Here is a 13039-nt window from a genome sequence, read left to right as displayed (position 1 = left end):
CGTGGGCAAGAATCTTATTTACAAACAACAATGAGTATGGTACTCACAGACAACTCTGAGGTATGTGATCCAGGCGACCAACTTGCTCGTCCAGGGGGATAGGCACGAAAGAACGTGAGCACCACAGGATTAACGGTAATGTTCAGCTTCAAACTTGGGAAATTGCACAAACCTAGCAACAACAACAGCACAAACACCGGATGAAAACATTCTTGCATGTAGTGTCATCTTCCTCAAATGATTGAGGGAATCAACCATGATTCAGGAAGTTATTGATACTGAGTATCGTGCTTGGTTAGAGATTCGGGAACGATTGTCTTTGGATAGATGATATATATAACTAGAGAACGAAAACAGCGGTGGGCGTGAACAAAATTTTAGTTCGGTGTTTGGATGGCTATCGTCATCGCAATGGTTGTCAAGCTATCTGGGTTAATTGTCCTGATGACTTGCGTCATAAGCTGACCGAAGGAAAAATACTACATGGAGCAGTATCATGTACACAGCAATTAAGCAGTCTGGGCCTTTTTTCGAGTCCGGACGAGTTATTCCGGTGGCCATAATATGACCACTAGCAAAATGACGGGCAGGGGCCTCGGAAATGAACACAGGAGCTGTTGAAGCAGTGAGGTTGAATATTGCTTTCCGCGTGAATCTGTCCGCCGTTCACGTCAATTACATAATTGTATTTTCAATACAAATTTGCTCAACGAAGACGCAGCTCTCAATTTATCCACGGTCTATTTCGATGATGTGTCTGAATATCTAGGCACGATTGCCTGCAATGTCTTTGTCCGGGATGCATAAATACAGGCTCTGGCGAAAGCAGAGCCCTCACAGTTTCACGCAAAAACGCGAGATGAAAGACATCAAAAACCCCAATGTCGCGATTCATGATGTCGTAGAAGTGCTGCTATGGAGATCGAAAACTGGTACCAATAATGAAAACCTGATTCTGATAGCTTGATAAGTCCCTAACTACGTGCAGGAGTGCGAAAGTCCAATTGCATATCGAGCCTGCTTTCAAGTCCGACTCAAACACGCCTGCGGGTCCGCGGAGCGAGGTCCGAGTTCTCCTAATCATCATCTGTGTGACAATCAAGTCGTTAGAAGGGAGACTGAGGACAAGTGAGAACATACAGTTGCAGCAACCGCAACACTCTTCAATCTCGCAGCACTAAAGCGAACGATACGTGATGAACGACAAAGAGGACACAATAGGACAGATGAACGTACACAAATGTCCTCCTAAAAATAGAACGAAACCATGCCGATCAATAAAAAATAAGATATACATTATATATTCGGTCTATGCGAACGCACCAAAGCACAGCAACACAAGCAACAAATGAAACAATCCTTGATGAAGTTACCTCCTCCACGGAGACGGAGGGGGGCCTTTGTCTGCGATTGGGTCTGTTGCGACTCTGGGGGTGCTTGGGAGGGGATGACTATTAGGAACACCCCGAAACCAACGATCAGCGCGTTATCACCAAAACCAATGTGTCGGTCAGCGGTTCAACGATCTGAACCAGAACGCGAAGAGACGTACCCATCTGGGTAGCACCAGGCTGTTGGGTTTGGATGTTGCTTGTCGCTTTAGGCTGACTCGTCATGAAAAATCCGAACATATTTGTTGACGCTAGTCAGTCGTCTGGAGCAAAGAAGCAAGAACTAAATAGTATTTATAGCTCTCCACCTGCTCCGCCACAATCATCCCTGGAACTATCGTTCGCTGCGCATCCTATGCTGCGGCAGTCGTGGGAAAGTAGCAATATATGCAGGGCATTGGCCAGAACAACTCTCATCAGTTCACTTAGGTAGTGTTGTGCGAACGTGGGCGGTGATTGAACTCGGCCTTTGGCGTTACATAATCCTGGTAATTGTTATCCCCCGGTGACGTACAACCCCTAGCGGTGAACATTGGCGGAGAAGACACATCTACATACGCCCTCAGGAAGTTTTCGATAGTTGTAGATTACGCACATTCAACGTTATGGTCTGCTGTCAGTGGAGTACCATCGGCTTATGTCTTCATTCGAATTTGATTGCAAAGTCCTCGAGCTAGAGAAGAATTGGTTTGGTCCGAGAAATGACTAGAGTTCGAAAGACGCTCATGCATTCATCACACATCTATACGTAAAGGATGAGACTTCCCATGCAGTAACAGGGCGCTGAAGCGGCTTTTTTGAGAGCTGCGTAGAAGCCATCAAGGGGAGGTCTCGATACTTGATTTCTTTGTCATAGATTCCTGTTTTACACTCGATCCAGCGGATGGAGGTCTTCGTTCGCCTTTGAACTGGGTATTCAGTCTCAGATGACCTGGAGATCTCAAATTGAGACTTTCAAACGTTGTGGTAAGCACAAATGCTCGGTTTACTGTATATCGAATTGTGGGTCCTCATAGCCGTGCAATCAGGATAATCCTTGCGGTATGCGGGCCATTACGCTACAGCCCAGTTTCCGGAAATGGACGTCGAGGTCAAGAACTATTCTGAGTATCGGACTCCCTCGAGGTCCCCAAGCCATTGGATGAAAGAATCGCCCTGCGACCCCGTTGGAGATGGGAATGACCAGGTATCCTTCATCGATGTTATCTCCTCGGACAACGGCTTCCCAAACTTCCAGATGATGGGATGAATTCCAGCCGCATAGATGTCTTCCTGGAGGGGATTTCCGATCAAGGAAGTGGCGCGATGTTACAAGCAAGGACTTGCCGAAATATCCCTGGATGATAGCATGACTGTCCGACGCAGGAAGTTCAGCGCTTATACATACTGATGGTTTCTTTGGCTTTCGTAGTCACACTTTCCTCCTCTCCCGCGCCCATACGTAAGTCTAATCTGGTTGGAGTGTCAATACCGATGATCCTCCGGCTGCCACGAGCCGCGACACGAGTGTGAATACCTCAATACCTCATCGGGAAACTTGGACGGTCAGCTTTTCAGAAGCCCCAATTTTGGAAAGTAGCCCCCTCTATAGGTTGTACCTGCGAAAGACGCTCTTGCAAGGAAGATGCTGCGACTTATCAAATTTGTACCGAGACTTCCTCTTAAGCAGAATCCCCCATGTGTTAGACCCCAAGGAGGCACAACACCTATTCCCTCGGAACACTCAAGTCGCCCTTCCGCCAATGTGATGAAGGATATTCTACAGGATCGCGCCCCTGGAGACCACAGCACAGCGAAGCGTCTGGCAATGCAATTGTTTCGATTTTATTGTCAATGCTGATATGAGCGTACTACAGCCACTTAAGCGTGACGCTAACCGCTCAACCTGTGGACACTTCGATATAAGCGTCATGCTTAGGTGCAATCATGATCACCAATGTCGCGCACATCATCACATTTAGCATCAATTCCAATCGAGATCCAGTGATGAGAAACAGGAGAAGGAAAACGCGAACAAGGTACGCTTACTTCCCACCAACATGCACTTTGGACTGAAATGCTGTCATAACTATTGAGCACTAGCAGTATTGAGTCGCGTTGGAGGCATTCTCCCCGAGATTATCCACGCCCTCTATCAAACATCATCACGATGAACGTTAGCCATTTGTTCTCCTGCTCTGGTGGCTGAAGCCAGAAAAATAGCGGTGTAAGCCCCCCTTGCCGGGCTTCCAGAAGAGGTTTGCTTTACCTCCACTGATCCTCGGCGGGCTTCCCGATCCTAGATTCGTAGCTATCCATGCAGCTTGTTGTCGTGCAGCCCATCTTTCGGGAGCGCCGGAAGCTATCAACCAAATCTACGATGAACTTGAGTTCTTGCAGATAATGGCTCTTCCGCAGAGCTTCTTGATTGCGTTCTGCTAATTGCCAGCTGCATGCGCTGAGCCTTGTGTTTTAAACTCCGGAAGAAAATTGATGATCCGATCCTGCAGAGCACTAAAGGCAAACGAGTTACGCTACGCATCCTGAACCAGTGGAATATGGGGTAGTTCAGGAATGCCTTATCAGGGCGAGTCCCTCGTTAAGTTATCGATTCAACCGTCACCGTGGACCGTGGCAGCCCCGATGGAAGAATACGTTATGTTCAAGTGAGACCATCCTTCCAGATCCAGCTTTGGTCCCTGTGTGTATATCGGGAGTATCGCCCTTCACGGTGAGCCATCTACTCTTCGTTTGCATGAAACCCCAGAACTCCAGGATATAAAGGTAGATTTGAGACCTAATGTCTTCCCCAACACTATGGCTGTCCTGGATCCATATGCAGATTAGTCGATGTTTGCGATGCTGTCCTTCATGATGCGTTGGCGTTGGGGACGCCGAGAACCAGCAACGAACCCATTGTCAGGGAGTTCGAAATCTGATGATCGCTCGAGCTAATGGGTATATTCGGACGAGGAGATCTGCACGATGTCCTAACGAGCAGGCCGAGAGCATTCTGGGAAAGGACTGCTACAGCACCGGTAAAGATAACTTGAAGACGCAACGATCCTCAAACGCGAGATATTGTCTCGGTTTACGGATTGTCGGAAGAGTTTGTTTGCTAATCCCTGGTGGATGGTAGATACCGCAGGTAGATTTATCCCATACGAGTTATGGTGCTAGCTTAGCCAAGAGAGCGGGCATCACGCTGAGAATCGTGTGCCTGCCACGCAGCAAGCGGCAATGGAAGATGCCACGTTAGAACACTCCTATTGCGTTGACGTCATGCGTGCTCGACTGTATAACGAGAAGCACCTTCAAGCGCCATTCGAGGATGCAAGATTGTACGAGGCTAAGGACACCCCTAATGACGCACGAGCGTTTGAAGTTATGTATGCTCTTTGTTTGGTGGCCCGCTGTTCGCCACTTGGAACACAGTGCCGCCGTGCCCCGGCGGTAGGCCTAGACTTCACGGCTGCACCAACGCCATTCGCGGACCATGGAATGATATACAACAGGGGCAGTAGCAGGAACACGCAGCTACGATATTTTGCCAGTGGGAGCGTGTGCACGGGCACGGGGATTCAGAATGCCTGGCGAGAGAAAAAAACCGGTGTTGGCGAGTGGGGAGCGGATTACCCAAGTATGAGCCGCTCGAATTATCGGTTATCGAGTTTTGGAGTTGATCAATGATGCAGAGTCATAGAAGAACTCTCCCATCCACGAATTACAGAAGAATCGCCTTTGTACCATGCCGCAAACATGGAGGTACGCCAAGAAGGGATTGATCGAGGCGAGCGTTCACATCTGCAGTTGTCGAGTACTAGTCCCATTATCGACTCGACCAGAGCGCAACAGGGCCGATCCATGAACAGCCGGACTCACGGGAGCCCACAAAGGGAACGAAAACAGGGATGGGGGAAGGGGATCACTAAGTGGGGCACCATACACACCACCATCCTCTAATTCGGAGAAAGAGAATATCATATTTGAAAAGGGAATCAAAGGCCCAATCCCCACCTACAGTAAGCGCTTCCAGAGGTCCCAAGGCAAATGAATTGCCAACTCTCCCTACAGACTTCTTTCCAAAACCTCGCGCATGGGCCATGCTCTATCCACTCAATTTACCACACCCACGGCCTGGTCGTTCATTTTCCCTTGGATTTCCGTACGATCCAACCTCAAGTAGTCCAATATGACACCTCCCTTGTCGCACGTACAGGTCCTATATCGACATGGCAGAAGACCAGATTCTCCCTTCTTGAAACATAAGTCGCCAGCGGCTCCAAGTAGGCCGAAGAGCGGTGCTTTATCATTCCTACTTCCAAGCGAATTTCGTAATGGAGCTCGCTTACCGAGGCATTGATTGCTGCCAGTAATGGCGATGCACCCAACCGAGTAGTGAGTAACCCTGATCGTCCCTCTTGTGCTGCTGCGCCGCCTGCTTGAGCTCTAGGCTGTGAGAGTGCGCAGCTTGGAGACCCCGCCGCACAAGCAATTTCAAAGATTACGACAGAGTGTTAAGCACCACTGGTGGCGCACACCAACGTCTTCAATCATACCTACCCACGGCCCAGTGTGGTAAGGGACATTGTTTGGGCTTTACTTCACCAAACCGGACCTGATGTTAGTTCCGCCGACCAACAACGATTACCCTAATGCTATTTGTTTCTAGGGGTTCCAAAGTTATATATGTAGCAACCCAAGTGAACCTGTTACACCGGAGTGCTGGGGTGATCTCAACAAATCACTCCGTCGATAAACCTCGACTCAACAAGGTGTGTGTGTATAATTCTGGCAACAAGGTCGTCGAGTACGTACAACAGCCCTTCCATGTTCTCACATGCATCAGAATCAAGTTGCTCATTATATGACATGATTAAACCGTACCGTAGCCTTGCTTCGATGAGACACGACAACAGATTGAGCCACTTAAAGACCTAGACAAATGACGCCCTTGCAGATGTAAAAGATCATTCGCGAACCAAACAAATATAAACTATGAATGGCAATTTAAAGTCCCTTACATGCCTGACCATATACGGCTAAGTGCTCCGAACAGGATTCTCATTTCTGATTCTCTAAGGGTTGTTCATTCGCTTGGACATTCCATGCACGCTCTCACCGGCCCTTCGCTTGTCGTTATCTAGATTAGAGTGACCCACTTGAGAAAAGCTTCTGTCCTGTATTCTGCTATCATTAGATAGGGTCATGCAATCCCTGGCCACTTGCCGGTTGTTGCTCTCTGTCAATCACTGAAACGTGGTGAAATTCTCCAGTTATTCGGCTCGAATCGCAAGAGAAGACAACATTTCTGTGGAAAACTGGAGAACATGCATAAGGGCAAAAAACCCGTTGCGCGCTAGATTGTCCTTGCCTGCTCCTTGCAATACCTGTCTTACAGCCTACAGGTTGCCAACGCAACTGCGATGCGATTTCCCTGTCACGTCAGGAGAGCTCTGATCACCTACGACTGCCCTTCAACTTCGAATCCTTGTAATAGGGTCACACGACTATCTACCACATTTAAAAATACATTCAGATGCAGCAAGTCCAAGCGGCCCTTGTTCGTTCCAACCGAATATATCCTCAAGGCATGTTTGATTATTGGACCGGACCGGCCAACAAAACCAATAGAGGCATGGACCTAATACAACGACCGCTCTTCGTTAATCATTCCTCCTGAATTGTGCATACCCACGCTGTACAAAATTAATCACATACATTATATAAGCGGTCAAGCGTCCCAAACAGAGCTAGAGCGAGCGAAGCCAAAAGTTAATTTATCATGTTAGCACCCAAAACTAAGTATTCCCAAGTCGGATGAGCTGCCAATCTAATAAAGCGAGTTATATCGCTAGCCGGTGCATTGCAGACGCCGAATATTTCCGGATCCTGCCAAATATACAAATATACTCACCACCTCTAACTCTCACCTAAGTATGCTCGCCCTGACGCCTCACCCTACATAAATTTCACGATATAATCCTTACACACAACTTCCTCAGTCCTCCAATATATCATCTCCAGTATCGGCCGTCGGCTAATGCGCAGACGAACCCCCTTAGTGTCTCAGGAAGGGAGGATCGAGAAAACAATACGATCGAGAGAAGTTTATATTCTTATCGTCCACGCGCACCTACCATTATCATACACCTAGCACGCTCAGGACAGCCAAGAGATCATTGGATACAAAGTTGCGAATGAATAGCCGAGATGTGGTCAATCCACTGGATTCCGTGACCGCTTTATTTGCAGATTGCATATTGATGAGAAAGGCAACAGTCAACAATTATGACCATAATTCCGACTCCGCCGCCGCCCAATGTCTCCAGTCCGCTTGGGAACAACACACCAACGATGGAGATGGTGGAGTGATAAACTGTGCGGCATACATATGTCTGCGGCCAGGCGGAGAAATGACTCCCTGTTGTATGTCATGCGAAATGCCGGACCAACCATAGAACAACGCCAGCGATGTTAGCCGCAGGGCTGGTTACCAACTGGAAGAGGACGGACAACAACCAGCTACATCCATCCGGCACTGCATTATTGGCTGTGCATTCATCGTAATCCGAGAATCCGAAACATTGGACACCGGTCTCAGGATGTAGGGCACTCGCGAACCATTGTCGGTATAAGCTACTAGTAGCGGAGTCATGTCCTTTCGCGCTCGATAATCTGGTAGGGCTGCGGGAGACCAGTCGCTCATGGGCCAGCACATATGCGTGGCCCTCTCCGTGCCTTGTCCGGTAAGAATGTATGCTTGTAGGGAGTAGCTTTAGCCCTGATACAAATACTGGGGATCGGAGTGCATGAACCAAACACTGAGCTGTAAGGATGACGAGGAGTTAACTAACAAGGCCACCTAAGCTTGGCTAACTAATATCTTCGAGTCAACTGAGGGGATTGTAAATACCGGACCTGCATGGGGAGAAGAAAAGCAGAAGGATTGGTCGCAAACCAAGCTTTTGGGGATGTTGTTCTAACGCCGTGGTATGAGCGGGGCTTAGATAACTTGCAACACGGCGACACTATAGCCTCCCCTATGAGTTGTGTATCTTTGCAGCTGTATTAGTTGGGGATTCGCGACTTCCAACCCAACGTGATGATGAACATCCCACTCCGCTCCTTCGACGATACCAGCTGTGGTTGAAATGTAGGGCCCATGCACCTTTCCGCAGGGTGCTGGTCATCCGCCGCAAGGCCCTCCTTCGACGTTGGTTGTGGCGGAATTGCAGGCCTAGGGTCTACCCGAAACCCTAGGCAGGACCTCAGCCTCTATGATATTGGATAGACCGAAATCCAGCATCTGTCGCTGCGTAGGACGTTCTGTATCCCATGTGTTCGGCCCACATAATCTCGATGAAGGTAATTTCCGTCTTATCGCATATTTCTTCCGCTCTAGCGATCAATTCTGACCCAATTAGTACTGCTATACTGATTTGGCTGTTCGAACGTCGTTAAAAGCCTTGCACGTGTGCATGTCCTGACGCTGCGTCTGTTCCTTATCCACCCGATCATGCATGGGAAAGGGAGAGCCCCCCTAACCGTAGTAAACGCCCTCTATCGGCACTGCTTGTGAGGGATTTGCCTTATCCTGTTACTGCACCCTTTCACCCGATCGACACAAAGGAACAATCAGCGAAATCCTTGATCGCTCTATGCCTGGATTGGTAAATTATTAGCTGCTTATCCCCGATCGTGCATCGCGCGACAGGCAGCTGACGCCACACCCCTTGTATGCTAGTGGCGGCTTGCTATCGTTGTTTGCGTGCTTCTCGTCATGTGGGACCGGGCGTTGCGATTGCTCTACCAAGCGTACTCACGATAAGGACCTTGTACATTTCTCCGAGCCTCGTGAACTTGGCCAACGATTTGCTGGCATTCACAATTTGAACTACGCATAGGTGTCATGCACTTTTTCGACCACGGCCATTCTTCCAGCTGCAGAGCGAATGGTTTGGACGGCACACTTTCCTCAGGGCGATCCCTTTGTTGCTACCGTAAAAGATAAGACTCGCCGCCTTCTCTCCTATCTCTATCATGCTATCACTGCGAAGTCTTGCATTCACATGTCTCCGCCGTGAAGCCCCATACTTGATAAGTCGGTCAAACTCCACATTGGACGGATAAGAGATTCCCCCATGGGCACAAGATCGCTGACTCGTTTTCCCGTAACGGTTGTTGTGGTAATATGTCATTTCGTTAGTGAAATGTTATGCACAGCCGACGTGAGTATCCTATCGAGAATACGTATCGCCAACGGCTAGGAGACATTACTATCCTACACAATTCAATGATAGAGCATTACCAACTAGTATGCGTGTCCTTGTAAAATGTTCTATCAAACAGTTGCGGCTAGCAATCAGCATTCTGAACAACTAGAGCCAATTTAGCTGTCGACGCTGATTATTCCCTGATGCCTCCGATAAGAACGTGTACACCTAGATCGATCATGGTGTGAGTATGTTTGGAACAACTAATATAATCTGCATATGTGGTCATGGGCACCTCTTGGATACGGCCGACCCTGCATATATATACTCCTCTCGTATCAGTGCCACTAACAGCAGTCGAGCTACCACGCCGTCTTACATGGGGATTACCAGCCATTACATTGAGTTGTATCATCCATCCCCAATAGCTAGGATCATTGCACATATCGGAGTAGATGCAACCCCAACTTGCACAGTTCCAACTACTCGGTTCTATGTAGTACGATTTCACGCCTGAATTGCATAATTCAGTTGATTACTCATCCCACATTGGAGGTCAGAATATGACGCTGGGACCCAGGACCGTTAATCATCAACAGCTGGTCATCGACCTTCCAAAGCCAGGCGTACCGGAATAGGCTTCCTCGGAGTTTGATGGTTTGGTCCTTTGTAGCAATATTGTAAATCAGGACGTGCGTTAGGATGCCTAGATGAAGTGACATAGTCAGAGGCATGAGATTTTCCGGTTCCCCGAACCTAACGCTTACGCAGATGCAATGTGCTCAAGAATCATGTCTTCCGAATCTGTGACACAAGGTTTGCAAAGCAAGCATTCCCACTGTCCATTCACTGTACTCGATGCTCTAGCCGATTCAAGTTCCATACCCTCCAGAACGCGGAATCTTGGCTCTTCACCGCCATAGAGAAAACGGCGGAAGCAATTATGCCCGTGGTGCACCTTTCGCTCAGAATGTCGATCATCCAAGATTAGAAAAAATATGGTTAGGTACCCACCGCTTTAGCGGCTTCCAATATTGTGGCACTCCCAGCTAGAGTGCAGGTGACACATTCGACATGGATGTTTTCCTCCAGCAGCTGTGTAAACGTCATGGTCTCAGAATTGTACCCAGCTGATGCCATGATGCTGATCAGGATACGTGATCCCAAATCGTCCCATTGCCACTGCAGAAAAAAATGCCCGAGATTAGGATACCTTTGACCGTACACAGGGTCATCATATCTTGTGGAAGGCTTGTGCATGAAAACAGATCGAGCGAGGCAGAGTGTTTCCTCGACGGAAGATAATCGTAGCTTCGGAGGGATCATCTCCAACCATTCCCTCTTGCTATTCGTCGAGTGGTCATTGGAAATATCCTCGAAGCGGAGCATCAAGGGACCAAGAATTACGTCAGGGATTTCAGAATAATTGCTAACATCGATGTTATGGAGGTTAGGCATCAAAATTTCACGGAGCGCTTTCTTTAATTGCAGGTGTCAGAGAAACATAGTTGCAGGATACACATCCAACGTGTCGCACCTTGACTTTGGGGATCTTATAAATTGAGGGGGGGATGGGCCAGAACTCCCTCCCTGGATCGCGACATTCATACCAGGAGCAATAGTGTGATATAATGGCCTCCCTTGCGTAATAACTGTAGGTGTCGGTGAAGAACCTTTCGCATCCCTTGACGGCTAGAATGGCATTCAGCTCAATTGTAGCCCAATCTACAAGGAGTCAGGTTGGTTAATCGGTGACGACAGAATCAGACAACCTTTGTCCAACAAAGGCTTGGCCACCCGAAGTCCTGGGAATTCACCCGCGACAGCATGGTCAACAAATGCTTTTAGAAATCCCATATTCTCCAGTTTCGACCGTACCCTGTGCGCGTTCGGCAGTGAGTTATTGACAACATCAACCTGAAGGAGGCTCACGCATTCTTGCGGGCAGCGCGAATAAGGTCCAGCTCGTTTTCTCTCTGAGAGATACGGCCTTTCGTCCACTCCGTACATAATGTTGCGTGCTGCAGGAAATTTATGGTTGAGATCAGTGACGGAACGAGAATTAGCTTACTTCCTCCAATGCCTGCTTTTTTGCCCGTTGTTGGGAAACATACGACTCCCATGACTCATCACTACTTGCGACTGCCTTCAACGTAAACAATTCAAGCTCCTCCTTTGGACAAACAAGAACCACGCGTTTTGGAGGGCGTCCTTGGAAGTGAGTTAGTGGAATTGCTCGACCGAGCGGTATGTTTGCCTACGGAAGGAAATGAACGTTTGGCGGAGAAGGAGATCTTGTCTGAGACAGACGCGATCCACCCTCACTGACGACAAAACTCCATCAATGTCGCAGTACTGCGATAACAGTCTATTTGACATGTTGGGCCGTAATGTTCTCACGAGGCGAAAAAAATTGGTAATGCGCACTGATTTTCACGACATTTGGAACACCATCGAACTTGCAAAGACCAGTCAGTGGATGAACGGGTGAAAGTGGCGCAAAGCTACATCGGGGCATCATAAAATTGTGGAAAAGGGTGAAGACAAACAGAGTGACTCGTACCTGGCAATGAGACCCAAATCCTAACAAGGCATACCTCTGCTCTGTGAGATCTGGGTGAATCGGCGGCATGTCGGGTGCATGCCCCTCTCGCGAGGCCTTCCATACTCCGGCAGCGCCTGGCCGTAGTAGGTACCGCGCGAATACCTTTGCAGACCGTACGAGCCGAAGTAGGTCCCGTGGGTCGAGATGAGAACAGATCTGCCAGCCTGGTGGTGAAAGGGACCGTCACCCACAGAAGAACATTGGAATATAAATACCTCAAAGACAATCTCAATAGGCATGTCATGGATAACGCGCCTCAGCTTTCCATGTTTTCTGCGTCCGGAAGTGCCTCCTCCCTGCTTCTTCGACGTCGGCGCTTTGGGGCGCTTAGCGATAGGATGATCTCTCGAGTCCGAGGGGCAGCCTTACGAGGCCAATTACCACACGACCAGTTCCATGCGTACGTGACGCTTACTGTATTCATCATCGTCGGCGAGAGTCCGAGCGGACCGAATACGTTTACGGGAGGGCACCGCGGTTGCTGAAAAACGATGTGAAGATGGTTCACCTTGTTAAATTTTGGGAATACATACACCTCACATTTCTCGTTCGGATTCGATCCTCCACCCCGTCTAGATGTGATTCACAAGTCATCAATACTCAAATTTCAGCGTCTAATATAGCAGATCCGGTATAACCGGCTCGGAATTCGCGACCTAACGCACGCAGTCACCACGGCAGGGAAAACCCCCCTCCTCTCGCGTGGGGATGACGCTTGACTGTCCTGACGCAGCTTCCAAAGCCTGCGCATCCAGGAAGCGAACATGTGCCAACAAACATCGAAATGCCTACTTGCCTTCCGCAGAATGTTTTTGCATATCAAGAACCCTTCTTAAGGGCGCCCAGAC

At 48.7% G+C, this 13039-nt stretch overlaps 4 protein-coding genes across 4 annotated transcripts; 1 reads left to right on the top strand and 3 right to left on the bottom strand.

The window, feature by feature from the left end:
- Window positions 1-836: 836 nt before the first annotated feature.
- EI90DRAFT_3078587 (uncharacterized protein) lies at window positions 837-2083 on the bottom strand. The gene is made up of 5 exons (XM_039061781.1): window positions 1987-2083; window positions 1553-1910; window positions 1324-1451; window positions 1141-1248; window positions 837-1087 (listed from the first exon to the last, which is right to left on the bottom strand). Exons 2-5 carry the CDS (start codon window positions 1629-1631, stop codon window positions 914-916), a joined length of 489 nt encoding a protein of 162 aa, XP_038910751.1. The 5' UTR covers window positions 1632-1910; window positions 1987-2083; the 3' UTR covers window positions 837-913.
- Window positions 2084-4308: 2225 nt separating this feature from the next.
- Window positions 4309-5060, top strand: EI90DRAFT_3020193 (uncharacterized protein; the record flags this gene model as incomplete). Its single annotated transcript, XM_039057481.1, has 2 exons — window positions 4309-4479; window positions 4551-5060. 2 exons carry the CDS (start codon window positions 4309-4311, stop codon window positions 5058-5060), a joined length of 681 nt encoding a protein of 226 aa, XP_038910750.1.
- Window positions 5061-10146: 5086 nt separating this feature from the next.
- On the bottom strand, window positions 10147-11261 carry EI90DRAFT_2493348 (uncharacterized protein). Its single transcript, XM_039053121.1, has 4 exons — window positions 11124-11261; window positions 10601-11061; window positions 10354-10544; window positions 10147-10292 (listed from the first exon to the last, which is right to left on the bottom strand). Exons 2-4 carry the CDS (start codon window positions 11042-11044, stop codon window positions 10190-10192), a joined length of 738 nt encoding a protein of 245 aa, XP_038910749.1. The 5' UTR covers window positions 11045-11061; window positions 11124-11261; the 3' UTR covers window positions 10147-10189.
- EI90DRAFT_3078564 (uncharacterized protein) lies at window positions 11182-12279 on the bottom strand. Its single transcript, XM_039061780.1, has 6 exons — window positions 12150-12279; window positions 12014-12090; window positions 11848-11954; window positions 11658-11797; window positions 11519-11607; window positions 11182-11465 (listed from the first exon to the last, which is right to left on the bottom strand). Exons 1-6 carry the CDS (start codon window positions 12216-12218, stop codon window positions 11312-11314), a joined length of 636 nt encoding a protein of 211 aa, XP_038910748.1. The 5' UTR covers window positions 12219-12279; the 3' UTR covers window positions 11182-11311.
- Between the last annotated feature and the right edge of the window lie 760 nt (window positions 12280-13039).

This window comes from Cantharellus anzutake (genome assembly GCF_015039405.1).
Source record: "Cantharellus anzutake strain C23 chromosome Unknown EI90scaffold_75, whole genome shotgun sequence".
Classification (NCBI taxonomy): domain Eukaryota; kingdom Fungi; phylum Basidiomycota; class Agaricomycetes; order Cantharellales; family Hydnaceae; genus Cantharellus; species Cantharellus anzutake.
Note: the sequence above shows the minus strand (reverse complement) of the source record. Positions and strands in the feature narration are given on the sequence as shown.